We start from the raw sequence: 27,251 nt of genomic DNA, 5'->3' as shown, positions 1-27,251 counted from the left end.
AACTCACAAACCATGAGATGGTGACCTGAGCCAAAGTCAGACGCTTAACTGACTAAGCTGCCCAGGTGCCCCATGACCCCCCATTCTCTTGCTGCATCTAATTTTGAGTCCTAGGTAGGAAATCTTCGCCCAGACTGGGGTTATACAAGAATTCACCTTCTTTGAGGACTTGAAGGGTTTCATCTTTTGTATTTTGATTCTCATCTTTGGAGTTTTTTCTGGGGTGTGATGTAAGTACTTAAATTTATCTTTTCTCTTTCCCCAAATGGCTGCCTGTTGACCAAACCCGTTTTGGGGAGGTCCGTCTTTTCCCCATCGGTTTGAGACGCTGCCTTTATCAGATGCCATGCATCTAAACGTGCTCGGCTCCAGTTTTTGACTTTCTGTTCTGCTCTGTTGATCCAGCTGGGAACATGCCTGCCAGTATCACACCTTTTTAATGGTAGAAACTTTTACTAGAGGGCGGGCCAGGCCCTCTCCATTGTTCTCAGACAGCCCCGCGAGCTCATACATTCCCTTCGTTTGTGAGCGGACAGGATCAGCATCTTTCTGACGCTAAGTTGTCCTCTCCAACGGCCAGGGGGCGCTTTTCTGTTGGTTCAGATTTATTACTTCTCTTTCAGGAGTGTTTTCAGTTTTCTTCCTGGAAGTTTTGCACGTTTCTTTTTAAATTGCCTCAAGTGTTTTACTTTCTGATTGCTTCTAAACGTTTATTGTTTGGTATGGAATTGATATGCGAAACAATAGTTCCTACACATCCTACTGCTTCATTGATGTTTTTTATTATCTGCGGCCGTCTTGTCATTGGTTATCTCGGGTTTTCTATGAATAATTCCACGTCGGCTGCAGACAGAGATGAGTTTTTCTTCATTTCCCTTCGTAAGTCTCTAGTCGTCTCTCTTTTCTAGTTGTGTTGGCTGATGCCTCTCACCAGTGTTCAAAGCGGTGGAGGAAGCAGTTCTCCCGGGCCGGTTTCCAGCCTTTCCGGGAATGCCGGAAGTCCTTCTCACTAAGTAGGTTCCTGTTCTTGCTTTCATTTGTTAGTGTCTTAGGCCACTGGGGCTGCGGTAACAGAGCCCGTAGACTGGGAGGCGTGTAAATAACAGGCGTTAATTTCTCCCAGTCCTGGGGTGGGGGGGGGACGGGCCGAGATCAGGGCGCCAGCAGGGACAGGTTTGTGAGGAGCCTCTTCCAGGCTGCAGACTGCCCACCTTCACCCTCGCGGGGGGAAGGGGCAGGAGCCATCTGTGGGGCCTCTTGCACAGGCACAGTCCCCTCTGGGAAGGCTCCACCCCCGTGACTCCTCACCTCCCAGCAGCCTCACTTCCTGGTACCATCACACTGGGCACTGGCCTTCAACATGAACTTGGGGGGAACACATTCAGCCTGCGGGAGTTAGTCCGTGTATGTTATCAACCTAAGAAGGTATATATCACTTCCCATTCATGGACTGTCCTAAAAAAATTATGAATGAGTATTGAATTTTGTTGGAAACGTTTCATGATCTATTGAGAGACTCCTATGATCCTCTCATTAGAGAAGATATTTATATGATGAGTTAAATAAGCATGTTTTCTAACATCGAGTCATCCTGGCATACGTGGAATGAATCCCACGTGGTCATGGTGTGCTGTCCGCATATTGTGTTGGTTTCTGTTTGCTAATATCTTACTTAGGATTTTTGCATCGGTATTTGTAAGTAACATCAGTCTTTTGGTTTTCTCTTTTTGCTCTGTTGGGTTTAGGCATCATCTTTGTACTGACTTCTAAAAAAGGAAGTATTTGAAAATTTTCTGTATCTACCCTCTCAAACAGTTTGTTTAGTTAACGTTTGGTATGTAAGGTTTGGTAGAATTCCCGTGTAGAACCATCTGGGCCTGGGGCTTGTATCTGCGGGGCTAACTCTTTGACAACTTTCTCTGCTTCCTCTGTGGAAGATTGGTCTGTGTTTGCTTTCTGAAACACTTTGGTAGATTGTATTCTTTTCTGTGACATTGTGTATTTCACTTACTTTTAAATGTATGTGCAGAGTCACACAGGATAGTGTTTCATAACTTTTTTTAAGGGGAGGTAGATATTTAAGGACTTCGTAGTCTTAGAAGGGGAGAAGTATGCACGGGGTGCTTACTTACTGCATGCATCGAAGTATGTACGTGGCACTTCCTGCATGTATCGATGTGTGTATGCGGTGCTTACTTACCACACGCATCGATCCCGAGTCGTGCAGCGAGCCAGGGAGATGAGCACAAGCTAGTCACAGTGCCGACAGCTGCCGTTTGTGAAGGACCTGGCTCCGTATGTAGCACAGCGCCTTCAGTCCTCATGACGGCCTGGGTTACATCATCCGCCTCTCATTGGAAGGATGAGGGTGTTTGGGGGAATTATGCACTTAGCTACGGTCACAGGGCTAGGACGGCTCCGATTTGTGCGGCCATCAACGCAAGGCTCCTTCTGAGCAGCGACAGGTGAGGGGGGCTGAGCAGAGACATGGACGGAGAGAGTCTGGGAAGGGGGTCGGGATGGATGGAATGATCAGGACATCTTGGCTGAGGAGGCGGGACCTGTGCTCCGCTCTAGAGGACCGGGAGCCTTTGGAGGGGCAGGGAGGCGGCTGCGAGTTGACCCCGGTGGCGGGCTGGTGGCAGGCAGTAACCATGGCTCTGGTGGGCGGGAGCCCAGAGGGCCACCCGGTGAGAAGGACACATGGAGCCTGGCAGCCCTAGGTGCCAGCTGGGGCCAGGAGGGGGAGAGCCAGGGGCACTGGGGAGCCAGGGAGAGGCACGGACTCCTTTACAAGTGACAGTAGATAAGGGGCGTTCTCACGTCTAGTTTCTGCACACCGGGGTAGAGCTTGCGAGGGAAGAGCCGGGTGAAAACACAGCGCTGAAAAGACCCCCAGTGAAAGGAATACGTTTTATAAAATGTTACAATGAATTCTCACCTATGAGTGATCTGGAGTGTTAAATATGTTAAAAAATCTGTAACAGACGGTTAAGGGAATTACCAGGCAGCTAGAGAGAGAGAGAGAATGGAGCACGTGAGCTTGCCAAGCAAGGATTTCAGTGTAGATCTTGTCTCTATCAAATGAACATAAAGGCACAAGCTACAGTGACGGTTTGCATGGGCGAGCCTGCCGTTGCGGTCCGCACTGGGTTGTTGCTGTTTACCGTTTACCTTCCTTTGTTGGGCCCACGTCTCTGTACGATTGGTAGCAGGTCTTTGGTGAACACCTGTGTTTCATGGTCAAGACAGGATCAGAGGCCATGGATGCTGAAGACGGACTTGTCTGTTTCCCTCTGTCTTTTCCTCGGACTGTACCTACGGCCTCGTCTTGATTTATAAACAAAACCTGGAGAACCTACAAAAATAAGTGTTTTGTGGCTTATCTAGGAATGATACAGGAAATATTACTGTTATTTTCGGTGAAGAAAATCAGTTTTGTGTAGTTTATTTCAACCTAAATAAAATGTGAATTTTGTTTAAAAAAAAATAGTTCCCCAGCCGCCGTCATGGTGGCCCAGAGACGCTGACCGTCGCTGAGGGTGCAGACGGCCGGTCTCCGTCATGCCTCCGACGCTTGCAGACTGAGGCGCTGTGGACGGGGCAGCCTGCCTTCCTAGAGAGTAAAAGCGGACGGTGTTTCTGGTTGTTTGCGGGATTTGTCCTCAGCCCTTGGGGTGCCGGCTCCTGCTTCCGCCCTTTTTACTTTGTGACCTCAGCAGGTAGGTCGCGTCCCTTCTCCGTGCCCCAGTTTCCTCCCTTGGGAAATAAAGTTACTGGACCCCGGGGCCGTCTGGCTTTCAAATTCTGTGATTTAGGCATTAAGGTGAATACAATTCCTTTAAAGTGGGGGTTGGGCCCCCCAAACGACAGCCCATTTCCTTCTGCTGTAGAAAGAAATCAAGCTGCTACCAAACCGGAGTCGGAGGTTTACTTTAAATAGTAAGGGGCTGGTCACAGGGAAGCAGGCAGCGGTACCGAATTCTTTGTCCACTCTGCTGCCTCGGCTTTATCGTCTCTCCCTTTTCATGTCGGGCTGTGGAGGACTCCAAGGCAGGGTCACTAGATGTGGGGCAAACATCCTTTTGCGCGGGAGAAGGGAGTTTTGCTGCTCAGATGCATAGAATGTTTCCAGAAGTGCGTCTGGGAGATGTCCCTGCTGCCGTGGGAATTACACGTCCGGCAGCCAGATGGTCTGTGTGGTGTGGGCACCTGGGAAATGCAGTTTTATGGGAAGCTGGTGATGCACACCTGTGTCCTGGTCCCGGTAGCTGTTCGGTGACTCCCGTCCTGTGAGGAGGAGGGAGCGGGCGTGAGGGCTGGGCGGTGGAACAGAGGAGGCGGGGGTCCCAGGGGCCCCGCGGTGGCTCAGGGTGGACGTGTCCCTGCTTGGTTTCCTGGCTTGGATCAGGCTTTCACCGTTTTTCATTTTATCTTTGCCGCCTGTGACGTTCCAAAGATGACGTGATGGGAGGGTCAGGCGCTAAGACGCACAGGGAATATTTGTAGAGTCGTTGTTCTGAGTGCAGAGCCCTTCGGCCCGTATCCCGGCACACAGACGGGAGGGGGCCGGCCGTGCCCTGGTGGGTCCCGGTGCTCTGAGCCTTTGTCGCTCGTCAGCAGGTTGAGAATGAACTGTCTACGGTTATAAGATTCTGATTTTTACCATAAGAAGTATTCGTAAGATCGCGATGGAAGGTGCAGTTTGAGGGATGACCTTGAAGGCTGTGCTTGTGTGGAGAGCCTGTTCCGTGTCGTGGGAAAGGGGTTGAGTGTGGACCCTAAGGAACGAGTGTCCACTTCTGCCACGAGCAAAACATACAGCCAGTGTGATGGTGTAACTAACAAGCACAGCCGTCAAGACTGAGCAGACTCGGGGCTCAGTCAGTCAAGCGTCCAACTTCGGCTCAGGGCGTGATCTCACGATCCATGGGTTCGAGTCCCGCGTTGGGCTCTGTGCTGACAGCTCAGAGCCTGCAGCCTGCTTCAGATTCTGTGTCTCCCTCTTTCTGTGTCCCTCCCTTGCTCACACTCTGTTTCTCAAAAATAAACATAAAAATTTAAAAAACAAAACAAAACCGAGCGGACTTGGTTCTGACACCCTTCCTGCCTTTCATTTTGAGCAGTGTGATCTTGGGCTGGAACATAACCTTTTCCCATGTCCGTTGCTCCGTCTGTAAACTGGTGAAAATAACTCCTGTCTTGAAGGGCTCGTGCGCCCGTCAGTCCGGTACGTGTTCTGCACTTGGAGGCAGCTCTAGTTCCCCAGGAGGCGTCTCGAAGGAGGGACAGTGCTCTTGCCGGGGGAAACAGGAAAACCCCGAGGGCTCGGGCCGGGAGTGCGGAGGAGGTCCGGTGCAGGTGCGTTTCCTGGCCCTGGAGGAGCAGCCCCGCTCCGACCGAGGGAGGGAGCGAGTGTCAGGGAGAGAAGAAGTTGGCTCCCGGGAAGGAAGGTCCTCAGAGGCTCACAGAGAAGGGCACTCGGGATCCATCTGCGGAAGCAGAATGCCTGGACCTCGGATTGCTCTGCCTTCCTGGAAGCGCGGGTGCAGAGCTGGCAGGATGAGCGGCCGCACCCCAGGGCGCAGGGCAGACTGTGGGCTCCTCATGCCTTCCGTACGATGCCACTCCTGCGTGGGCCTACGTGCCCATTAGGAGCCTGATTTCTAGAGCTCCTGCGGGACACTGCCCTTAGTCATCCAGGGAAAGGCCGGTCCATATCCGGAGTTTTAAGCTGAAGATTGGGTGCGGCAACTTCTCCTGCCTCCCTTGCCTTGGCCGCGTGTCTGTGAGCAATGGGAAGTCACGTCCCTTCCTTCCACATACGTTTGCTGAGTGCGTGGTTGATGCTGGACACTGCCGGGCACTGGAAGGAGCCCAGCAAGGTACGAGACGCTGTCCCTGTGGCCCACGACGGGCAGTGCGGTGGGGGAGGTCGATGGCTCAGCGTGGAATCATAGTGCTCTACGGGGCACCGTGTAGGCTCTGGTGAGATTTCCCCTCCTAAGTTTTTCTGGGACACGTGTTCTTAATTTTATTTGACTGTGTTCTTGCCCCTAAGGGCCGTAGCGTCTCACCAGGCCAGGGTCGTCTCAGGAAGCAGTCATGGGACGATGCTCGGGACATAGCCGGAAGAGGGCCTTTGGAGTTCGATGTGCATTCAGGCTGTCACCGCTGTGGCCTCGCAGTGCGGCCGTGAGCACGTGATTAACTGGAGGGGCTTAGCCAGCTGCTTGCCTGGTGGCCCTCGGCGACCCCCTGGAGCCCCCATGGCCCCAGCTGTGAGCTGGGATGACGGCAGTTCTGACCCACCAGAAGCTGGGAGCTGAGTGAGCTCATGCCGTCCAGGGACGAGCACAGTGTAGACGCTGGAGGCTGCTGTGTGAGCATTGGCTGGAACCCCAGTGAGCAGAGCGGGGCCGGCTTCTCGTCCCCCGCAGATGGGGGAAGGGAGTTGTCCTGTGAGCTGACGGGGCCGGCTTCTCATCCCCCGGGAAGGGAGTTGTCCCGTAGGTGCCTTCCGCGCCGCAGGTCCTCAGCTAGTCCTCCGTCACTCAGCGCTCACGCACTTCCCGTGCGCCCGTACCGCGGCCGGGCATCCAGAGATGAGCCGAGCACGCACCTGCTCCTGCCGGCCGAGCAGCTGTTTGGAGGAAAACAAACTCGAAACAAAGCCGCAGATCCCCGAGTGTCTGGTCATCGGTAGAGCTGCGGCCAGAGGACTGGCTCTTGGGGTCAAACGTGGAACCCCGTGGGGAGGAGCCAAGTGGGGAGGACTGGTCACAGCAGGAGAGGAGGACGGGGTCCTGGGGTCGGGAGAGAGTCTTGGTCTGGGATTTCAGGTGAAAAGGAAAGCATCCCAGGCAGCTTAGTAAAACCCAGTGAGACGAACATTTATGAGCATCTGTGAGCATCTGTGAGCAGCCTCCAGTGTCAGGTGTGGCAGGCAGGTGACGGAGAAGGGGCCGGAAGGTCTGGGAAGCCCGTCAGCGTCTGTCTGTCCGTCTCAGGCCTCTGAGCATGTGTGCTCATGGGGGTGCTGGTAACTGGATTCTTAACCTCTGGTGGTGCTGGCTTTGCCCTCTGGCACGTACGTGCTCCAACTTGGCTCCTGTGTCTGTGTGTCTTCACCTCCGGGGACCCCACTGCCGCCGAGGTCCTGGTCCCAGGCAGACTCCCCGCAAAGGAGGCTCGGACTGTCCAGCTTGGCTGAGAGCGGCCCAGCAAGTCATCCTGGAGCGGGAGGGGGCTGCAGGCGGCGCAGCGGGGACGGGGCCATGGGTGCGGCTGCCCAGAGGGTGCTGGTCTCTGAGCAGGGGGGCGCGAGCCGAGCAGGTGCACCCCCGTGTCACAGCAAACTCCGGGCCTGGAGAGGTCTGCTAAGTCCTCCCCGGGAACTCCGCGACGACTCGGGCTGTCGGGCAGATGCAGCCTGAGGCCCTCTTCAGACGTTTTCATGATGTCTGGGGCCTACGTGAAATCTTACAGGATAAACAGAATTGGGTTACATGCAAAAGAGGCATTTTGGACAAAAAAAAAATATATATATATATGTATGAATGAAGGTGGAGAAGGGGCTACCATGAGTTTAACACAGACCCATAAGCATTTTTAACATTTTTGCTGATAGCAGCCCATCGATTTTTGGACAAGGTGGATATTTTTTATTGTGGTAAGATAATCCGTATCATGAAACTTGCCATTTGGACCCTTCCTGGATGTACATTCAGCGTCATTCAGTCCATTCACTTTGTCACGCAGCTGCCAATGCCCTCTGTCCCCAGGACTGTGTCGTCCTCCCAAACTGTAACCTACCGTCCTCGGCTGGCCCACCCATGGAACGCTAACCCCCACTCTCCCTCCCGGGCCCTGGGAAACACCACTCCACGTACTGCCACTGTGATTTCGATGACTCTAAGTACCTCATCTAAGTGGAGCCACACAATATTTATCCTTTTTTGTAAACTGAGGTGTTGCACTGAGCACAAGGTCCTCCAGGTTCATCCAGATGGTAGCAGGGGCCAGAATGTCCGACCTTCTCAAGGCCGAAGAACATTCCATCGTGTCTGTAGACCACATCTTCTTTATCCATCCAGCCATCAGTGGACGTGAGGGTTGTTTCCACCTTCTGGCTACTAGGAACAACAGAAGCAGCCCATCCCTTTGAAAGTATAGATGAGATTGTTTTCCACTTAGAATCATCAGGAAATTGACTAATGAAGCAGTCATTGTTTGACTAAGTAAACACGTGCTCAATCCAGCCTCTTCGTTTCATAGACGGAAACTCGTTCAGTTAGGAAAAGTGAATAGCCCAGGGATGCACCGTGCCTGCTTGGGACTCAATCTGCCATTTCTCCGGCCACTTACCAAAAATTATGAGAGCTTTCTTAGTTAGAAGAGCGTGGCCTCAGTTAGAGTCTTTTGTCCTGAAGAGTGTTGTAGACTTGGGAAGAATCCCATGACTGGTGGTTCTCAAACCTCTTTAAAAGCTTAGGACTTTTTGGTCTCAAAATATACACTGAAGATGTGGGGTTTATCTGTACATATTATAATTTGAAACTTGTAGACTTTTAAGGAATTTATTGATTCATTTAAAAATAACACACGTCTATGAAAAGTAGCTGCGTTCACCAGAACCAGCTACCTCGTGGGAGAGTGCCGTGCTTTATATTTCTGCAGGCATCTGGTTTAGTAGAGGTTGCTGGGTTCTCATATCTGTTTCTGCACTCAGATCGCCGTACCTTGTTGGAGAGGGCGTCTGGCTCGCGCAGACCCGCAGTCAGAGTGCCTCAGCGCCTTTTCAGGAAACTGTCCTTTTTCTTTGATGCTACACCAAAAATCGACAGGTGGTAGTTCCTAAGTGGTTAGTTGCAATGTGGAATCTGAAGCTGAATCAGAGAACGCTCCATCCTCTGTTACATCAGAACATTTCGGCTTATCTTGTACGTCAGACGGATCCTTTGCCCACGTGTGGTTTTGTGGCATCACGGTTCACAGACTCGTGCGGGGCTTCCAGATGCTGACCTGCCGCTCTGTACCGCCTCAGGGAAGCCCGTCGGTCAGTGTCACTCCTGATCTGATCGGGAAGGTCTCTGCTGAGAAGCTGTCATGCCCCTGGTGGGGGTTCCAGGTGGGGGTTCTAAGTGCTCCAAATCCTCTTCCATTGGGAAGCTCAGATTTTACCCTTGGCAGCCAACGCTGCCGTTGGTTAGCTTGACATGTTAGGTCATCGTGTTCCCTCCTGGGAAGGCGTCAGTCGTACACTCAGCCTGTGTCCTTGCAGTTCGTGTGTCCTGTCTTCTTCGGGCCCCGTGACAACAGCCTAGTGTGACTTGCACCTCAAACAGCGCACCCTTGGTTTTCCTCTGACCCCCGGTGTCTCGGTCTGTGGGAGAGGGGCTGCTTGCCTACTTCCCGTTTTCTCATACAAGGTGCCAAAAAGGACCATTCCTTGGGGCCAAGATGTAATAAAAACAACGATCTGTACCACTCCATCAAAGCTCTTTTTCTTTTAAAGTTTATTATTTTATTTTGAGAGAGAGTGTGAGCAGGAGAGGGGCAGAGAGAGACAGAGCACAGAGCCTGACATGGGGCTCAAAGCCATGAACTGTTAGATCATGACCTGAGCAGAAGTCAAGAGTCAGACACTCAGCCAATTGAGCCACCCAGCGGCCCCCCCCAGACACTCTTAAAGTAACATTTTCATTTTACTGCGAGTGCAGAGCGCACGGCGAGGTGCGGTGGCCACTGTTTGGTTTGCCGTCCCTGCTTTGCTTTGTGCTCAGAGGTTGGTAGTTTAAGCCTCTTTGCCTTTTCACCATTAATGCAGGAAAAGGAGAGTAATGCTTCAGTGTTATGAAAACAGTTGGAGTACCTGCACGCCCTAAAGGGTTTCAGGGTCCCTGACGATGTGTCACTTGTGGACTTCAGCCGTGTAGTCCGGTCTTGGGTCGGCCGTGAACCTATGAGGGACAGACACGGTGAGGAGTCTGCACCCAAGTCCTTTTTTGGCGTCGGCGTCTTTGTCGTAACGGTACAAACATGCTCACGGCCTTCCTGGGGATGGAGCCAGCCCTGCCAGGGCAGAGGGGAGTGTTGGGTTTCTGAAACCACATCCTAGTGGTTATTCGAAAACTATTTGACGTTTTAAACTCCCATCTCCTTCTCAACATTGAAATTTAATATGCGACTGACACCATATTAGTCTTTTGGGTCACAGCTCCATCTGTTGGCGGCACGGCTCTGGACTTTGAGAGCAAAGGTGAGGCAGTGCATTTGTCGAGAAGGTGCTGCCTGAATCTTCGTCGACCTGGCCTCGGCAAACTCGCTTTCCACGTCGGAACAGCGTGCCCAGCCCAGCTGAAAGGAAGTGTTTATCTTACAGCATCTGTGCACCACTGGGTCTAACCGTATCCCCCTTCTCTCTTTGGTTCGCAGCAATGGAAGAGTTAATAGTTGAACTCCGTCTCTTTCTCGAACTCCTGGACCACGAATACCTAACGTCAACTGTCAGGGAGAAAAAGGCAGTGATTGCGGACATCCTGCTGAGGATACAGTCATCCAAAGGTGCGTCTGCTCTTCCTTCCTCCGGTGTCTCTGGCCTCTGAACCATCTTTAACACCACTGTCTTGCTAAGATTCATTCATTTGTTCATTAATGTGAACCTGTTTATCCACCACACTGTCGCTGGAGGCCTCCCTGTGGGCCCCGTGCTGGTGCCTCCAGGTCCAGGAGGGCAGATGGCGACGGTGCTCTAGTTATTTCATCTCTGTGCGCCCCTCTTCTCGTCTGGAGCACCTGCGTGTGAGGGACGTCGTGGGGGACAGCGGGGATGACCTAAAAGACTTCCAAACAGCGTCAGACACGCGGTAAACCCGCACTCCACTGACCGTGGTTTTCCCCTGTTGCCTTTTTTTTGTTCTTCGATATCTGTTTAGTTCTGAGAGAGAGTGAGTTGGGGTGAGGCAGAGGGAGAGAATCCCAAGGAGGCTTCATGCTGTTGGCACAGAGCCCCCTGTGCTCAAACTCAGGAACCACGAGATCATGACCTGAGCCAAAGTCAAGAGTCGGGTGCTCAGCTGACTGAGCCACCCGGCGCCCCTCTCCTGTTGCCGAGGAGGCCCTGCGTTCCTGCCCCACGCCTTCCGCCCGTTCTCTGGGCCCGGCCCTTCCCGTCAGCTGGTCTGGACGCTCCACCGCGTGTGGGCCTCCAGCCTTGGGAGCCGCTGTTGACTTTCCCTGATCCCCTTCCTGTCTTCCTCCGCCCGGTGGGCTCCGACCCTCTGTCTCCCCATGCTTTGCTCTGCACGTGACTTCCAAAGCTTTCCAACTGTCTTCCTCCGCTCTTTATTTAGCCCTGAACACGTCCGCTGATTATTTTTGGTGATAGAATTCTCATTCGTTGTTTTTCTGTCTTTCCCTTTTCACTGTTGCTAGTTCCGTGCCAGAATTCGCCACCGCTCAGGGCTCTGGCTTTTCACAGCCCTTTTCCTGCCCGTGTAGCACATGCAGCCCGGAGCAGGGGGATGTTGTTAAGTGGGGTGCTCGGGGGTCTTTCCAGGTGGGCTCTGGCCTGTGGATAGTCCCGCACCCAGACTAAACCTGGTTCCTTACACTTTCCTGCCATGGCGGACACGGCGCTCCCCGTGTCTCCTCAGAGTTACTTGCGTGCGAACTTGGCTTCCCAACTTGAACACGAATCCACCGAGAGCATGAGCTCATGCCAGTCATGGCACACACAGTACCCGTCTGTCCTGGTGTCTGACTTTCAGAGGGCACCTGATACAGGGGCGCAGAGGTGGCTCAGTCGGTTGAGCGTCCGAATCTTAATTTTGGCTCAGGTTATGATCCCAGGGTTGTGGGATCCAGCCCCGTGTCAGGCTCTGCACTGACCATGGAACTTGTTAGGGATTCTCTCTCTCTCTCACTCTCTCTTCCACTCATGCTCTCTCTCTCTCTCTCTCTCAAATAAAAAAATTTAAAAATTAAAAGAGGGCACCTAATACCCACGTACTGATTCCCAGGGAAGCGCCCTCCCCCTGAGTCCGAGGGTCATCACTGCCCTGAAATTCAGGCAAAGCCCCTCCTCTTCGTGAGGTGGGCGGCCCTGGGGGTGTGGCTTTGGTAGCACCGCCCTCAGTCCCACCCGCCAATATGTCCGTGAGCTCCGAATCCTTTTCTTCCAGCCAGAGATTCCTCACCTGTGAAGCGGAGCAGGCCACAATTGCTGTACAGGATGAGAGACGACAAGTACCTGCAGAGCGTTCAAGGCAGGGCCGAGGGAGCGAGAGCCGCCGGCCCCGCACCCTCCCCTCCTCACCCAGCTCTGCTTTCTCTTGACGCTTACAGGTTTCGAGGTAAGGGAGCATGCTCAGAAGCAGGAGGCCCCCAGCAGCCTGCCGGCCCCGCCCCAGATGCCCCTGCCGGAGATCCCTCAGCCGTGGCTGGTGAGTGAAGGCTCTCTGTCGCAGCGGCAGGGTCCCCGGCCCCGGCTCCTCGGGGCTCCAGGCAGGTGATCGGGGCTCGGGTCGGGGGGGACGAGGCCTGTCTTGCTAGAGGCTCGCCAATAACAGCCAAGCGGGAGGCGCTTAACTGGCTTCCCACTGGGAGGCTCGTTTTTTTCCTTATCAAGTGCTGGAGCTCCAGGTCCGGGGAAATCTGTTCTGAAGTCCGATTTCTTTTTTTTAAACCAGAGGCTTTAGCAGGTGCCCCAGTGGCAGCAGGGCCTAGGGACCCCACCGTCTGGGTGAGCGCTGGATCTGAACTCCTAAGCCTGAAACCTCAGTACTCATTGTTCTGCTTCTTCTGGGGCGAATCTCCGTCCACGCTCCAGGAAAGTGCGTTCGGTTAGATGCGATGCGCTCAGGATCCGTGTGGGAGGTCTGCCGCTCCCGCAGCCTCGGGGTCTCTCACACTCGAGGCCGCATAGGCTTTCCTGCCCTGCTGCGTTCTCACGTGCTTACTCGGGAAACGTGGACTTGATTCAAAACCAGAGCAAGCTTGGTTACCCGACGGTTTTCTTTTAATGTTTGCTTTCAGTTTGGGGCATGTCACCGTCTCCCCCCAGGACAAGGGCTGCAGGGGGCAGGGCCAGGGTCCTGGAGTCCCGCCTCTGCCTGGGCCCTCGCGTCTCGGCCGGTGTCCACGGACGCCCATCAGTCACCATTTCCGAGGGGCGGGGGGACGTTAGCGCCTGTTGGCACCCCTCGCTCGTTCTTCCACTCACAATTTCATGCCCTCCTCGCGGCTCGGCCTCAGAGGACCCCGACGGCACCTGACCACGCGACTAGGACACACGCCCGTTTTCCAGGCCAGGAAGTGTAGGTCAGTGGACATACGTGGTTTGCTCAAGGCCACGTGGCAGGAAAGGCAAAAATTGCACCAGGTTCTTTGGATTCACACCCAGTCTTTTCTCAGCACTGCTGTTTTGGCCGAGGCTGGAGCCGGCTGGCTCCACCAGCTTGTCACGGCCCCCGAATCCCCGGGCGTCCTGCGACAATGAACCTTCTGATCAGTAGGTCCACAGAGCGCCTTCGGTGCTGCGTTTTCAACAAGATCACTCTAGAAATTGGGGGGAGCCCCAAAAGTAAATGTGCTGCCGGAGCGAGCACAAGGAAGCCCCACAAGTAAATACAAGTCACCCGCTTTTCCTTCCTGGGAGAGCACCGCCGTCCACCTCCCCCCGTGCCGTCCGGGCGGGGGCCACAGGTCCCCATGTGCCCTAAGTGGCTCGTGCACACGGGGCTCACACGCGTGGGCTGAGGAAAAGGCCATGGGCCTCGCCTTAGTGATCACGTTGCCCGCATGGGGAGGTACTGAGTTAGAGAAGGCACAGTCATACCGTCCATTCCATCAATTTCTGCAGCCACTGGGAACGCCTACATTACACACGGGCCCCCCTGCGTAGCTTGCACACTTGTCTGTAACTCTACACACTTCCGAGAGTGTACTGAGTGTATGATTTTGCACGCCGCGTTTGATCTCTTTAACATGATGAGTTTCTCCTTCCTTATAAACTTCTTTTTAAATTATTTGTTTTCTTTTTTAAGCTCATCTTGTTGGTTGTAGACACCGTGACTTGACGGGCTTTTCTTTTTCTCCACCTGCATTTGGTGTCCGTAGCTGTGACGCTGAGCCATAAGTCCTCATACACGTTTCTGTGAAAGAGGCAGAACTGGGTAGAGGTCCGCGGGTCCTTCCTTTCGGGTCTTATCCTCCGGCTCACGTGCGCTGTCCTCCCTAAGCTGCTCTGAGCCCGTGGTCCCCCCGCGCCGCGGCCCGTATTTCATCCCCACCGTTGAGATCGGAGAGGGCTTTCCTGGTCGCAGACAGCTGGGAGCGGCCCCCGGAGCAGGGACGCTGCTGTGAATTTCACGGACTCTCGGCTGCCACGTAAAGTGCCACGTACCTGGTCTGGACTGAGCCTCGCACCCCCGATGGGCCAGGCCAGATGGACAGACAGATGGCCACTTTCAGTGTCCGTGTCAGACAAAGCGTGCTGTTCACGTAGCCAACCCTTTCTGCCATTCTGGCCTCCAGATGCCCAGTCCATTCCGCTGGGCTGCTTCTCAGATGCAGTTTGCTGTGCATTCACTCGTTTGTGCTCTTTCCGTCTCTCCCATTTCTCGCCGTGCCAGGCGTATGCTCTGCCCCTGCCTTTGGCGGCAGTGCGGCAGACCGTCCTGGCCGGAGGTGCCCCGGGAGCCCTCCTGCTGGTGGCAGCTGGGTCATCACAACTGTTGGTTGGGACGCCTGGGGGCTCAGTCAGTTAAGTGTCTGACTCTTGGTTTCAGCTCAGGTCATGATCTCATGGATTGTGGGATCGAGCCCCCACATTGGGCTCTGTGCTGACAGTGTGGAGCCTGCTTAGGATTCTCTCCCTCTCTCTCTGCCCCTCCCGTGCTCACGCTCATGTGCGTGCGCACGCTCTCTCTCTCCCTCATAATAAACTTTATTAGTGTTTTTTATTAAATTTATTTTTGAGGCAGAGATACACAGTGTGTGTGGGGGAAGGGCAGAGAGAGAGGGAGACACAGAATCGGGAGCAGGCTCCAGGCTCCGAGCTGTCAGCACAGAGCCCGATGTAGGTCTCCAACTCATAAACCTTGAGATCATGACCCAAGCTGAAGTCGGCCGCTTGACTGACTGAGCCGCCCATGCACCCCAATAAATAAATGTTTTTAAAAATGTTGGTTAAAGTGAGAAATTCTTAAAAATGGTAAACATGTGCTTTACATATTTAAAAATTAAAAACAATTTTTTTTAACATTTATTTTTGAGAAAGAGACAGAGTGTGAGTGGGGAGGGGCAGAGGGAGAGGGAGACACAGAATCAGAAGCAGCTCCAGGCTCCGAGCTGTCAGCACAGAGCCCAGATGTGGGGTTCGAACCCGTGGACCGTGAGATCATGACCTGAGCCGAAGTCACAGATTTAACCCAACAGAGCCACCCAGGCGCCCCTAAATACTTTAAATTCAAAGAAATAATATTTGAGGAGGAGTCTGATCCCCCGGTCACTTCTCCCCACTGGGTGTCTGGGGTTTTCCCACAGCCTCCAAGCCAGGCTGTCTCTTGCTGTGATTCTCCTGGGACTGGGACGTGGGGTCGGGGCTGCGCACGGCTTTCTCGTCTTTTCTGCACCATCTCTACCTGAGGCAGGTAGTGGGCTCCAGTTCTTGTTTCTGTGAAGTGGAGTAAAATGTCAACACCGTGAGCTGGTCTGAGCCTGGACCCTCAGAGCTTCCAGGGCCTTCCAGCGTGTCGTCCTGTCCCGGGCGGTGCGCCCTCTCGCCCGGGACAGAATCGTTCTCTTTTCTTCCTTTCTAGTGTGTCTTGACTGAGCCTTTCTTTTTCTCTCTTTCTTTCTCTTTCTTTCTTTCTTTCTTTCTCTCTCTCTCTCTCTCTCTCTCTCTCTCTCTCTCTCTCTTTCTTTCTTTCTCTCTCTTTCTCTCTCTCTCTCTCTTTCTTTCTTTCTTTCTTTCTTCTTTCTTATTTTTTTAAAAGATTTTATTTGTTAGTAATCTCTCTACCCAGCATGGGGCTCAAACTCACAGTCCCAAGGTCACGAGCCGCACGCTGCACTGGCCGAGCTGGCCGGGTGCCCCTGACCCAAACCTTCTAAAGAGCATCATCTTGGACAGGCATCACCTCACCTTTTGCACTCGTTATCTCACTGGCTTATTTGTGTAATAATCAGTCACATTAACGTCAGTGACCCCAGCCAGAAGTGTAAGCGTTGAAGGAACAGGCTGACTTGCGCGTGCCCAGGCCGGCGGGTGGGGACCCTTTGCGGGGGCCGCCGTAGAGCGGAGCCTGTCATCACGACTGTCGAGCAGTTTCCGGACATCCGTCAGGGCGTGTGTCATGCCAGCAAGTCTGGCCAGTAGAGATGGGTTTTTCATCAGTCAGCAAGGAAGCCGGTCGGTCCTTCAGTAGGCTCAGTCCACCCCCTGGCGAGCTGGCCTTTGGCCGACCCGTCAGCTGCCGGTGGCAAGCTGACTTTCAGGAGAATTGGTGGGCGCCGGGACAGACATGGGGTCAGGCGGCTGCAGGCCCACAGCGTGCGGGTCACAAAGGAAGATGGGGGTGGCCTGGAGCTTGGCCTGCAGCCCCGCGTGCCGGGCAGCGACTTGGGCCGGGGCCTGCCCGAGAGGCCACCACACTTGCAGGGGTTCATCTTGAGGCCATCGTGGGAATTCCCGTCCACGCCGCTATGAAAGGCTGCAGGCCTGTCATTGTGCAGGATCTGTGGTGCCCCGGCCAGCCCCGTCCGTTGGAGCCGCTCTGGCCTCGCCGCCTCTTTTGGGGCACCTAACTGAAGGAGGGCCGCCTCCTATCCACTGTCTGTGTTCCAGACTCTAGGATGGGTTCTCTCTGACCCTCCCGTCCTGTCAGTGCCCAGCAGGGCTGACACCACTACCCCCAGCCCTCTCCCGCCATTCCCTCTCCGCAGGGGCTCGCTGGGGTTCGTTCCTCTCGCACACGTGAACAGCAAGACTCCTTTCCCCATTCTTTTAAGGAAGCTAAACGTGCACTTGGGGGAGACGGTGTGTGTTGCTCTACGTCTGTGTTCTGCGCGCTGTGCAGTGGACAATGCCGAGGGCGTCTCGAGCTTGGGCAGCGTGTCCTGAAGTCTGTCCCGTGAATGTTGACGATGCGCCCATGCACCACGGGAATGTCTGAGCGTCTCTGCTCCGTCCTGGGAGGAAATGTGGCAGAGGAGGGTGTCCCATGTGACCCGGGGGTCCTTCAGGGTGGCCCTCGAGCTTCAGACGTGCTCCAGACAGTGTGGGGGCTCGGAACTTCTCCCCGGGCCTCGAAATCGTTAGTGTGGAGCGGTTGGTCAAGCCCCCTCGCTTTCCGGCGGGAGACCAGGACAGGCCGGGATAATGCGTGTGTGTGATTAAAGCGCTTCTGGGAAGGGCTGTGCTTCCCCACGGAGGTTTGTTTGGTTTCGCACCCCGAGCGTGCAGCCGTCTCACGGAGGCACTTCTGCGGCCAGGGTGCGGAGCGCTTGTGCGCAGCAGCCGCCTCCTTTGGAAACGGAGCCCATCTGTGTGGACACAGCTGCCGGCTCGCACCTGCGCTCTGGTGGCCGTTTCCCGGGGGCAGGTGCCGTCGCCCTGACCCCTTCCTCCCCTTTGACTCAGGACAGTGCTGAGCCCCAGCCCGTGGGCCCTCAGGTCTCCAGGGTTGAGAGAAGAGAGCTGTCGTCAGTGCGCCGCCCGGTCCGGCACGTCGAAATCTTTCTATTGGGTCACTCAGTGGCAGAGCCTCACACAGTGTTTGGATGAGGTGTGAGAGAGCAACGTAGTTCTTCGATATTTTAGGGTCAGAGTTCATAAATTGTGATCGCGCATTATGTCAGTGGATAATAATGAAGACATTCTGAAATTGTGTTAACATATTTGTAACCTAAATGTTACCATTTCAACCACTGTTAGGTGTCCAGTTCAGTGCAGTGTCGTGTGGCCCCACCCTGCCCCCTCATCCCCAGAACCTGTCCATCCTCCCCGCTGAGACTCTGGCCCCAGGAAACCCCGCCCCCCTCACAGAGCCACGCCTACCCTCCATCCCCAGAATTTGCCCATCCTCCCTGCTGAAATTCTGGCCCCAGGGACCCCCGCCCAGGCTGCCCCCCTGCCCCCCGCCCCCTGCACCCCCCTCTCTGCTCTGCCTGTGGAACCCTGATGCGTGGTCCCAGCTGTCCCCTCCTCCCCTGCGGCCTGCGTCCGCTTCCTAAAGCACTTCCCCGGCAACTTTGACAGATGAGATTACGAGGCTCCTTGAGATTCTGTGACAGAATTTCAGCATTTTTCCAGTTGCAACGTTGAGATTAAAGCCTAATATTTAAAACAAGAAAACCATTTATGTCCTGGTGAAATCAGATATGATCCTTTTAGTGAACGTGAATCATTTGTTCTTCCCCGCCCCCCGCCTCGTCTTTCCGAGGAGTTCAGGCTCCTGTGTAATTCCTGTGGCGTCTTTTAAACATTTCATCTGTGGCTGCCCTCCAGACATGTATCCTGTTTACACTCCCGCTGGGCCATTTGGCCTTCCCTGCGGACGCCTTCCTGCTGGCGGCGGAGGGGGGAGAGGACACAGCCCCAGGGCCTTCCACTCTTGGCCGTGCGTGAGGGAAGCCAGGGGAGACTTGGTGGTGTGACCGGAGTCGCACTGTTTACACACGTGCTGTGTGGGATGCAAATGAGTGAGCAGAGCAGAGCAGGGGGTAGGCAATTCAGATAAAAACTCAGTTTTTTGCCAGGAAGAGCACTTCCCCAAAATTCTTGCTATTAGGATTGAACTCCTGTGGCTACTGAGACTATAAAGTTCTGTCACCCACCAATGGTCACTTCCCGCAGCCTCAGGTCCCGGCGGCGCCGACCCCTTCCTCATGAAGCCATTCTGCACTGGGGAGGTTTGCACTCCCACGTGGGCGCCCTGCCATGCTTCTAGAACATTATGTCAGCTAGAAATGGGTTTTGCTGATATGTAACAGACCTCGACCCTGAACTCTGATTTTCTTATTTCAGATTATGTTATTCTTGATGGATTTTAATCACCATAATCAGAAAAACAATCTGGATATCCAGCGTATGTATAGAATTCAATTCAGAAAGTGATTCAAGGGGCCCCTGGGTGGCTCAGTCGGTTAAGTGTCCGACTCTTGATTTTAGCTAAGGTCGGTTAAGTGTCCGACTCTTGATTTTAGCTAAGGTCAGAGCCTTCTTGGGATTCTCTCTCTCTCTCTCTCTCTCTCTCTCTCTCTCTGCCCCTCCCCCCAAACAAATAAAGTTAAAAAGTGATTCCAGATGATTTCAGACTCTAGGCTAGGACCAGGGCTCCTAGTTTATTGTTTCTACTGCAGGGGCCTGAGAGATGGAGCGGGCAGCTGGGGAGGTGGTGGGGGCAGCGTGGCCCAGAGGGAGCCCCGAAGAGCGCCGGGCATGCGGAAGGCCTGCCGTCGAGAGGAGACGATGGAAATGACCCTGGACCCGGTGCCTCGGCGAGCTGGTTGGCTCCTTCCGGGGGCAGAAACGGCAGCCGGTGTGGTGGGGTGTGGGGTAAGGTCGAGGCGCAGAAGTGTGGCGTGTTCCGCTCTCTGGCCCCCGGCTCGGCGCCGGGCCGCTCCAGCCAGCCTCCGGCTCCTCCACCAACGAGCTCCGCGTGTGTGTGACCCCGTCGGGGGCCTTTCCCCTCCTGGCCTCCGTTTCCTCAGTAGTAAAATCATCATCGAAATACCAGCATCTCAGTGTTAATGTCTGAGCAGGAGAACACACACACGAAGTCTCCTTGAGCGCTTGAGTGGGCTGCCAGTAAACGGTCGGCACCATCGTCATATTGCCGAGATGGTCGTGACAACGATGATGGTCCTGCTCCTACTCTACAACTGTGTAAACATGGTACTTAGCACTGTCAATGGGAACACAAGTCTCTGAAGGCTTCTCCTTAAATTAGCAGCGGCAAATGCTAAGGGGCTTTTCTTTCCAGAAAGAAAGGAATTAGATTGTGGCCGATGCGGTGAGCCGATCAGGCCCGTGGATTGTATTTGCATCCAGTCGTAGGTGCGGGTTCCTCTAGGTAGGACGTGGCCGCCTCGGAGGAGACGCTTGCCTCTGGCAGGAGAGAGCTCCTAAACTACAGAGTTAACGTGAGCGAGGCATGCTTCCACGGACCGCTGCCTCCTGACTGGTGCCGGGCTGGCCCTTCCGTGTCGGGAGCGCGGCCGGGCCGCCTCGGGGAGGACAGCCTCTTGTTTCTTCCCACGTCTCTGTCTCCGCAGGCTGTGACAGCTGGAGTGTGGCAGAGGTTTGCGGGACCGGGACAGCGGTCCGGCCCCACGCGCAGGCCGACTCCTGGATCCAGGGAAAGGTGCGCGGTCCAGTTTGAGCGGCGCCACGCGGGCACGTGGTGTCGTTGTTAGAAGGTGCACCTCCGGGCCCACCCTGGCCGGAGACTAGTGTCGTCACCACAGAACGCGGACCCCATGTCCCCGCGCGCCAGACCCTCCAGACTGGTCGTTGCGCCCAGTTCTAGCACCGCCTGGGGGCTGGGGTGGCCGTCAGACCCGCCCTCGTTTTCACGTGCGGACATCGGGGCGCAGAGCTTCGGAGAGGCCCCACACGCGGTCCGTGCCGCCGGATTGCGCTTCGCCCTCTTCATGCTGCACTTCTGCTTCCTTCCCCGGCTTTCCCCGCTTTTCCATGATCCCTTTTGGAAATCTGCCTTCCGTGCTTTGTGCTTTGAAAACTCCTGTGTGTGTTTTTCCTTTTATTTGTTTTGAGCTAGAGTGTGTGAGTGGGGGCGGGGCCTGGTGGGGGAGAGAGAGAGAGAAAGAGAGAGAGAGAATCCCAAGCAGGCTCCACACTGTTTGTGCAGAGCCTGACCAGGGGCTCATCTCCTGAACCATGACGTCATGACCTGACTCAAAGTCAAGAGTCGGACACTTAACCCACCGAGCGACCTGGGCTCCCAGCCACCCTGTAAAAATTCCTGTTAATGGTGATTTCAGCAAATTCGTACTATTGAAAAGGCTCAGAAAGAAGCGTCTTCTCTGAAAGCAATGATACGAGCAGTTAAGGTCCCTTTTTTTAGCCTTTCCCACACTCGCTGTCACTTCACAAGTCATGATTCCTCTGACTGAGACCCAGAATTTCCAGAATAAGTGGTCTTTGGGGGTGGCGTGTAGGCCCTTTTGGGTGTTCCTTTGTAAGAATTAATTTTTGAAGGGCATTTTTTCAAAGCAGAGGTAGTTTCATTTCTTTCTGATTGTAAAAACAGTAACTAGTACGTGGAAAAGCCACGCTACACACATATGCGAATACTTGTTCACGTTAGGGAGTGCCCACCTGCCTGTGTGTGTGAGTCGGAACCCACGCGTCCTACATGAAGGGCTCCTGGCAAGCCTGCTTTCTCCCGCCAGCAGTGTCCGGAGGGTCAGCTGCAAAGGAAATGTGCGCAGCAGGTGCACATGCACGCGCTGTGTCGGCACACCTGAGTGTTCCTCTCTTGGTGAACATTCAGATTGTTTTTAGATTTTTCCAAGTAAACTTTATTGAACATCTTTATGCACCATTGCTCACCAGAGCAGTGGACCTCTCTGCGTGCATTTCCAGAAGCGGGATTATGGGACCTGAGGGCACGGCGGCGGAGAGGCTGTGCCAGAGCTGGACCCCCAGCAGTGCCTGAGAGTCGTGAGGACGCCCATCAGCCAGGGGAGGGGCCCTCCCCCACCCCCTGCGCAGCTGGTCATTTCCTGCAGATGGAGGAGCGGAGACTGCGCCCCTGCCAAACGTGTGCTTGGTTCGGCTCTCCGTACTGCTCTCCCGGGGCCTGAGTCGTACGTGCTCCGAGGAAGTGGAAGCCTGCTGTCTCGGGAATAAAGACTCCCAGTGAACCAGGCACCTCTCTTCCAAGAGCAACAAGCGGAGGTTTGAACCCGGGCACGGGCTCCTGTTCAGACCTCGCCTGGGGCGGAGCGCGGTGTATCGGGTTCCGTTGGGAGGACAGGAAGGAGCTGGACGACCACAGAATGATGACAGTCGGAAGGCAGCCCGGGGGAAGGCGCGAGAGGAGACGGGGTCACGTGGTCCGGGCCACAGGCCGGGGGCTGGGGGACAGATAGCGGGATCCAAGTAGAAAATTACCCTTCATCTGCGAGTGGGAGGAGTGGGCTGGACGCACACAGGGCAGTCGGTCCTTCGCAAAGGACCTCCTTGGATTCGGGCTGAGCGATGCGGAAGGCGGTGGAGTCCCACCTTCTGCTGTCTTCGAAGCAGTTCCCCTCGGAACCTTCACTTGGTAGCTCTTCAGTCCATTCACCCTGCCGGCTCCCTGGTTTGCTGGACCCAGGCCGCGTGGACTGGTTAGGACAGAGAGAGAGAAGTGAACATAAGAAAGCTTTAGTGGACAGACCTGGTGTTGGGGAAGCCCCAGCTCGGTTTCAGGGAGGCTGTCTTAGACCCCCGGCCTCGTGCTCTGTGTCTGACGCAGGAGGGAAGGCAGCGTCTGCCGCAAGGAACTCCTGAGGGGCTGACGCCGCCGGGGCCAGGGCCGAGCCCAGCCCCGCGCCGGGCGGGCAGCGGGCGTGGACAGATGCTGGCTTTCCTCCCCTTCCACCCGTTCTGTTGACACGAGGACCAGCGGGTGACATAAGCAGCAAACGCCTGGGTGTCCCGCGAAGAGAGGCCAGTGCGCGCCGCTCCTCGGGAACGCGGGAGGGACAGGGCGGCCTCAGTCCCACCAACCCGTGTGAGTTCTGAGGTTGTGGCTTTGAAATCAGAGTGCCTCCGCGCCAGAGTGTGACCAACAACTGTGGTGTGATTGGATTTAGCCACAAGCAGATTCCTTCTCGACAGACTTTTTTTCCAGCAAGTAGCTCATAGGTGATTTTCTTTTAAGTTTTTAGAAGTTTCCCTGGGATTGGGGGCCAGCCACATTCATGTATCCAGCCGCCGCCTACCCACGGCTGTGCGGTGATGGGCACCAGCGAATCTGGACAGTTCCCGTCCCCGGAGTCCTGGGGACGCAGGAGGGTCAGCGCTGTGGGGACGCAGGATGGGAGCCCCTGTCTCAGCTCTGGGGAGGGTCCGAGGGAGGGCTGAGTTCACCCCTGCCCTGGAAGCAGGCTGTGGCGGCTGCTGGTGGCTGCGGGCCCCTGGCGACCCGGTGTGGACCGCGTGGCCTGTGGCCAGGGCCGGGCCTGGGGTGGACGCGGCAGGGAAGCCGTAGAGACCCGGGCAGGGACCGAGCTCAGAACCTCTCTGTGGGACGGTGTTCTCTTTCCCCACGGACGTCGCACGGAGAGGGGAGAGTGCGGGGCAACACTGCTAGACCACACCCCGAATTTTCTGGCAGCAGTTCTGACTTGTGTGATGTTTCTCCTTCTTCCCTCAGCCGCCTGACAGCGGGCCGCCTCCGCTGCCGACGTCCTCCCTCCCGGAAGGCTATTACGAGGAGGCCGTGCCCCTGAGCCCTGGGAAGGCCCCGGAGTACGTCATGTCAAGTGAGTGTCGGGTCGGCCTGGCGCTCGCCGCCTCTGCTCTGCGGGACGGTGCAGGGCGTGGCCCGCTCTCTGGGCAGGGAGGGGCGGAGGGGCCGGGCCACTCTCCACCCCGGGGAGGCAGACACAGGGAGGGCCTCGCAGGTGCCCCTGGTCACTGGGCCGGCGCCATCTTGCTCTGACGCCTGCGCGCTGAAGCCTTGCTGCCGTGGAGCCCTAGGTCTCCATGGGATGTGTCCCCTTTGGTCACAGGCGGTGACTCTGGGACGCGCATTTGCGGTGTCCCTGAGGCTTTGCGCGTAGTTGGGGGGGGTGAGAGGAGCCGTGACCGGGGAGGCCGGGGTACGGAGCCGGGGGTGTCCGGGCCCAGGCCTTGCTTCCCATCTGGTTCTTCTTCCTTTCACACGAGTCTTTCTAGAAAATGGGTGCCTAGGTTGGAGCCGGCCTGGCGAGGCTCTGCTCTGGCGCCTGCTTGGGTAGCACTCGGGGGCACCTCTGTTGAGACCCAGCTCACCACGTTCACAGGGAAGACCCTTCCCTCAGCCCCTCTGGGCTTTGGTCTTGGATCGCTGGCTTCATCTCTCCCCCCCACACCCGGTCAGGCAGGGGCCTGTCGTCCCCGAGCGATGTGCAGGGACGGCATCCGGCTGCTGTGGACGAGGGAGCCGGGCTTTTCTCAGATGCACGAGACCAGAACTTGGGGAATTTGCGCATTTTGGTCTCCAGGCTCCTGGCACATTAATATTCATGGCGCAAGGCCCTCCTTCCGTGGGTCTTCTCGGGGAAATGCACGCCTTCTCCCGGGGCTGTGTCCCTGCCGCCCCAGGTCTGTGGCCTCCCTGTGCGCCGACCGCGGGCAGGCAGAGACGCTGGCTCGGAGCAGAATCTCCCTGGGTTGATACAGGAGGGCCTCCTCCCTGGGGCGTCTTCGGCGCGGGAGCCCATGAGCAGGGCCGCGGGCCCCTTGAGGGCAGGGCGCCCGTCTGCCTGGCTCCCAGAACAGGTGCATGCTGGGGGAGAGAGGGACAGCTCTGCGACAGAGGTCGGGCCCTATCAGGCTGAGGTCTCTAAGTGTTTTAGTGTCTCTTATGTAAAAACTACTCATGGAAAATGCATTCGGGTAATTTCTAAGTGTCCACTAGCTCAGAAATCAGGGGACCAATCAGAAAACAGACGGAACCGGCTTGTGGGGATTCAGAAGTTCACCGGAGTCCTTGCTCAGTCACCACACTGAGCACTGGAAGACGGGTTTTCCCTCAAGGGCATGGGCGGCACGTGGAGCAGTCTGGGTCTGGCTTTCTCTTACCTTCCTGTCCCTGGGCCGACCTGTCCCTCCAACGCACTTTCAGGGCTACAACCTGGTAGTCGTTCTGTTTGACGTCGGTGGCCTGGGGCCCCTTCCAGTCGGAGGAACCCCCGGCAGCAAGGTGTCCCAGCCTGTCCTTCGGAGAAGCCGTCCCATAGTTTCCGGTGGTGGGCAGCTTTTGTTGAGCTCATTCCAGAAGTAAGGGCAGCGGGACGCACGCTTGGGCAGCAGGACAGTGGGATAGCGGGGCAGCGGGGCAGCGGGACGCACGCTCGGGGCGGCGAGGCAGCGGGACGCACGTGCAGGGCGGCAGGACAGTGGGGCAGCTGGACATACGCTCGGGGCGGTGGGGTGGCGGGACGCACACTCGGGGCACAGGGCAGTGAGACAGCGGAGCAGCGGGGTGGTGGGGCGGCAGGACACACGCACCGGACAGCAGGACACATGCTCCGGGCGGCGGGGCAGCAGTACTAGCGGGCTGTGGCTCCCTTTGTCCCATGTCTGCGGCTGCACAGCTGGTGGTGAGGACTTCCCCTCCCCTCCCGAGGATCAGGTTGTGGGCTGGCTTCCAGATGGTTCTGTAGGGACTCCGCGATGGCTTTGTCACACCCGGGTCAGGTGTGGGGCTAGCAGAGAAGCAGGCCACCATGTCACAGCACAAAGGGTCTGTGAGGGGAAGGAGCCTTAGGCAGCCTTGGGAACTGGCAGAGCAGCCCGTGGGCAGGGCTGTTGGAAAGAAACGCTGCGGAATGAAGGGAAGGGAGAGGGCGGGCTGGAACATCCTCCGTAGAGCCGCACACGCCCGGCCCGGCCTCCGATGAAGAGGAACAGGACCTGCTCGAGCTGCACCGGCCGCAGGCCTAGCGGAGGGCCAGCCGCTGCCTCCGGACCGCTCACGGATCTCGCTGTGTCCAGAGCCTGCCAAGAAAGGGACTTTGGGCAAACGTCATTCCACCTTGCTTGGTTGGTACAGGGTAAAGCCGGCACTGTGTCTCCGCGTCCGTTGGGCACACAGCACACTGCTCTGAACCACAGTGGGTTTCCAGGTGGGGACAGGGCAGGGTCACAGTGCAAGTTAACAGGACCCAACTACCGCCCGTATCACAGCAAGCCCCCCGGCCACCCCCGGAGGAGGCAAAGCCGCTCTGTCCTCCCGCAGGGTCTTACCTTCTCCTTTGGGGGCCTGTAACTTGAAGGCTGAGATCCACGACCACGTGCCATTGCAGTTTCTGCCGGCAGAGGGCGGGGGTGGGAGGAGAAGTGGCTCACACACACACAAGTATCTGAGTCAGGACGAGAACAGTCGTGCGTAACTAGTCGGTGGTCACATCTTGTTTTTATAACTTCCTTCCTGTTCTCGTTGGCTTCGGCAAGCACCTTGGTCAATCACCCAGTAAGATGACTCACCTTTCCTTCCCGAAGGGTCTGGACTGCACTGGATGGTTCACCTACGGGGTGTAGGAGTCCCGGGGGCCACCCTAGGGACCTGCCCTCCCCCCCCACCCTGGTGTGGCCGTGACCAGTCACCCCAGCATTGGAGTAACCCCCGCTCGGTTGTCTCCACTTCCGGGTTAACGAAACAATTACTGTGTGCTTTGGCGGAAGTGTTCTGCCCTTAGAAACTAGGACCTGGGGGCCAGCAGAGCCAACACCTCTGGGAAGGGAGGCAGGAATTTGGTCCGTGGAGCCCTGGGGCCAACAGCGATAGGAGCCCCTGCCATGTCCGGCCCTGGATTTCCAGACCTGTGAGCCCCGGCCATGGGGGAAACCGAGGCACGGCATACGCTGCCAGGGGGTGTTCTGGAAGGTGGCGCGCCAGGCTCCAGGGGCGACCAGTCATCCCGCGGGCTTGCTGGGTCACCTGCTTCAGGTGACGGGGACACGGCATCACCAGTGACTCTAACAAGCACAGACCCGTAGCCCGGACTGCATCTGTGGTCACACGGTTCTCTGGTCGGAAGCAACGCTGTGGGGTCCCGTGCTGGGAACAGGGCATTTTGTAAAGACCGTGGATGGGGCTTTAGGCAGGGGCATCGTGGCGGGGAGAGCAGATTTTCTTCCGTGACCTCTTCTCTGTGAGAACGCACCACTGCCCCTCTCGTGGAGGACGTGGCCCAGTTAGGGGTGGCTGAGGCCACAGGGCAGTGCCATGAGGGGGCAGGGCCCTCAGGAAGGCCAGGAGGTGCAAGTCCGTCCGTGAACCACGGCCACATGTAGTGAACATGTTTGGACGGGAAGTCTGGGGGCCGTGGCTGCCTGACGTTCGTGTAACAAGCCGTGTTGTGTCCCCGATGGTGACCATCTGCCAAGAGCTCACCTGGTGTGTAAACCTCCACTTTCCTGGCGCGTCTGGGAGGCCTCCTTGCTGCCAGCCCCCCCGGCCTGACCAGCTCCCCCTCCCCCTGGGTCCTGGCCACCCTCCCCCCCGGCCTGACCAGCTCCT

General features: G+C 56.3%; 1 protein-coding gene across 1 annotated transcript in view; it reads left to right on the top strand.

Annotated features, from left to right (window-relative positions):
* Window positions 1-27,251, top strand: part of AFAP1 (actin filament associated protein 1) — a 125,959-nt gene that overhangs the window by 44,112 nt on the left and 54,596 nt on the right. The window contains exons 2-4 of the mRNA XM_029948981.1: window positions 10,438-10,566; window positions 12,349-12,446; window positions 23,397-23,505. Coding sequence (XP_029804841.1) covers window positions 10,440-10,566; window positions 12,349-12,446; window positions 23,397-23,505 — 334 coding nt within the window. The 5' untranslated portion in view covers window positions 10,438-10,439. The remainder of the gene's footprint in view (window positions 1-10,437; window positions 10,567-12,348; window positions 12,447-23,396; window positions 23,506-27,251) is intronic.

Source organism: Suricata suricatta, chromosome 1 (genome assembly GCF_006229205.1).
Source record: "Suricata suricatta isolate VVHF042 chromosome 1, meerkat_22Aug2017_6uvM2_HiC, whole genome shotgun sequence".
In the NCBI taxonomy this organism is placed as follows: domain Eukaryota; kingdom Metazoa; phylum Chordata; class Mammalia; order Carnivora; family Herpestidae; genus Suricata; species Suricata suricatta.
This window is presented reverse-complemented; position numbering and strand designations above follow the sequence as displayed.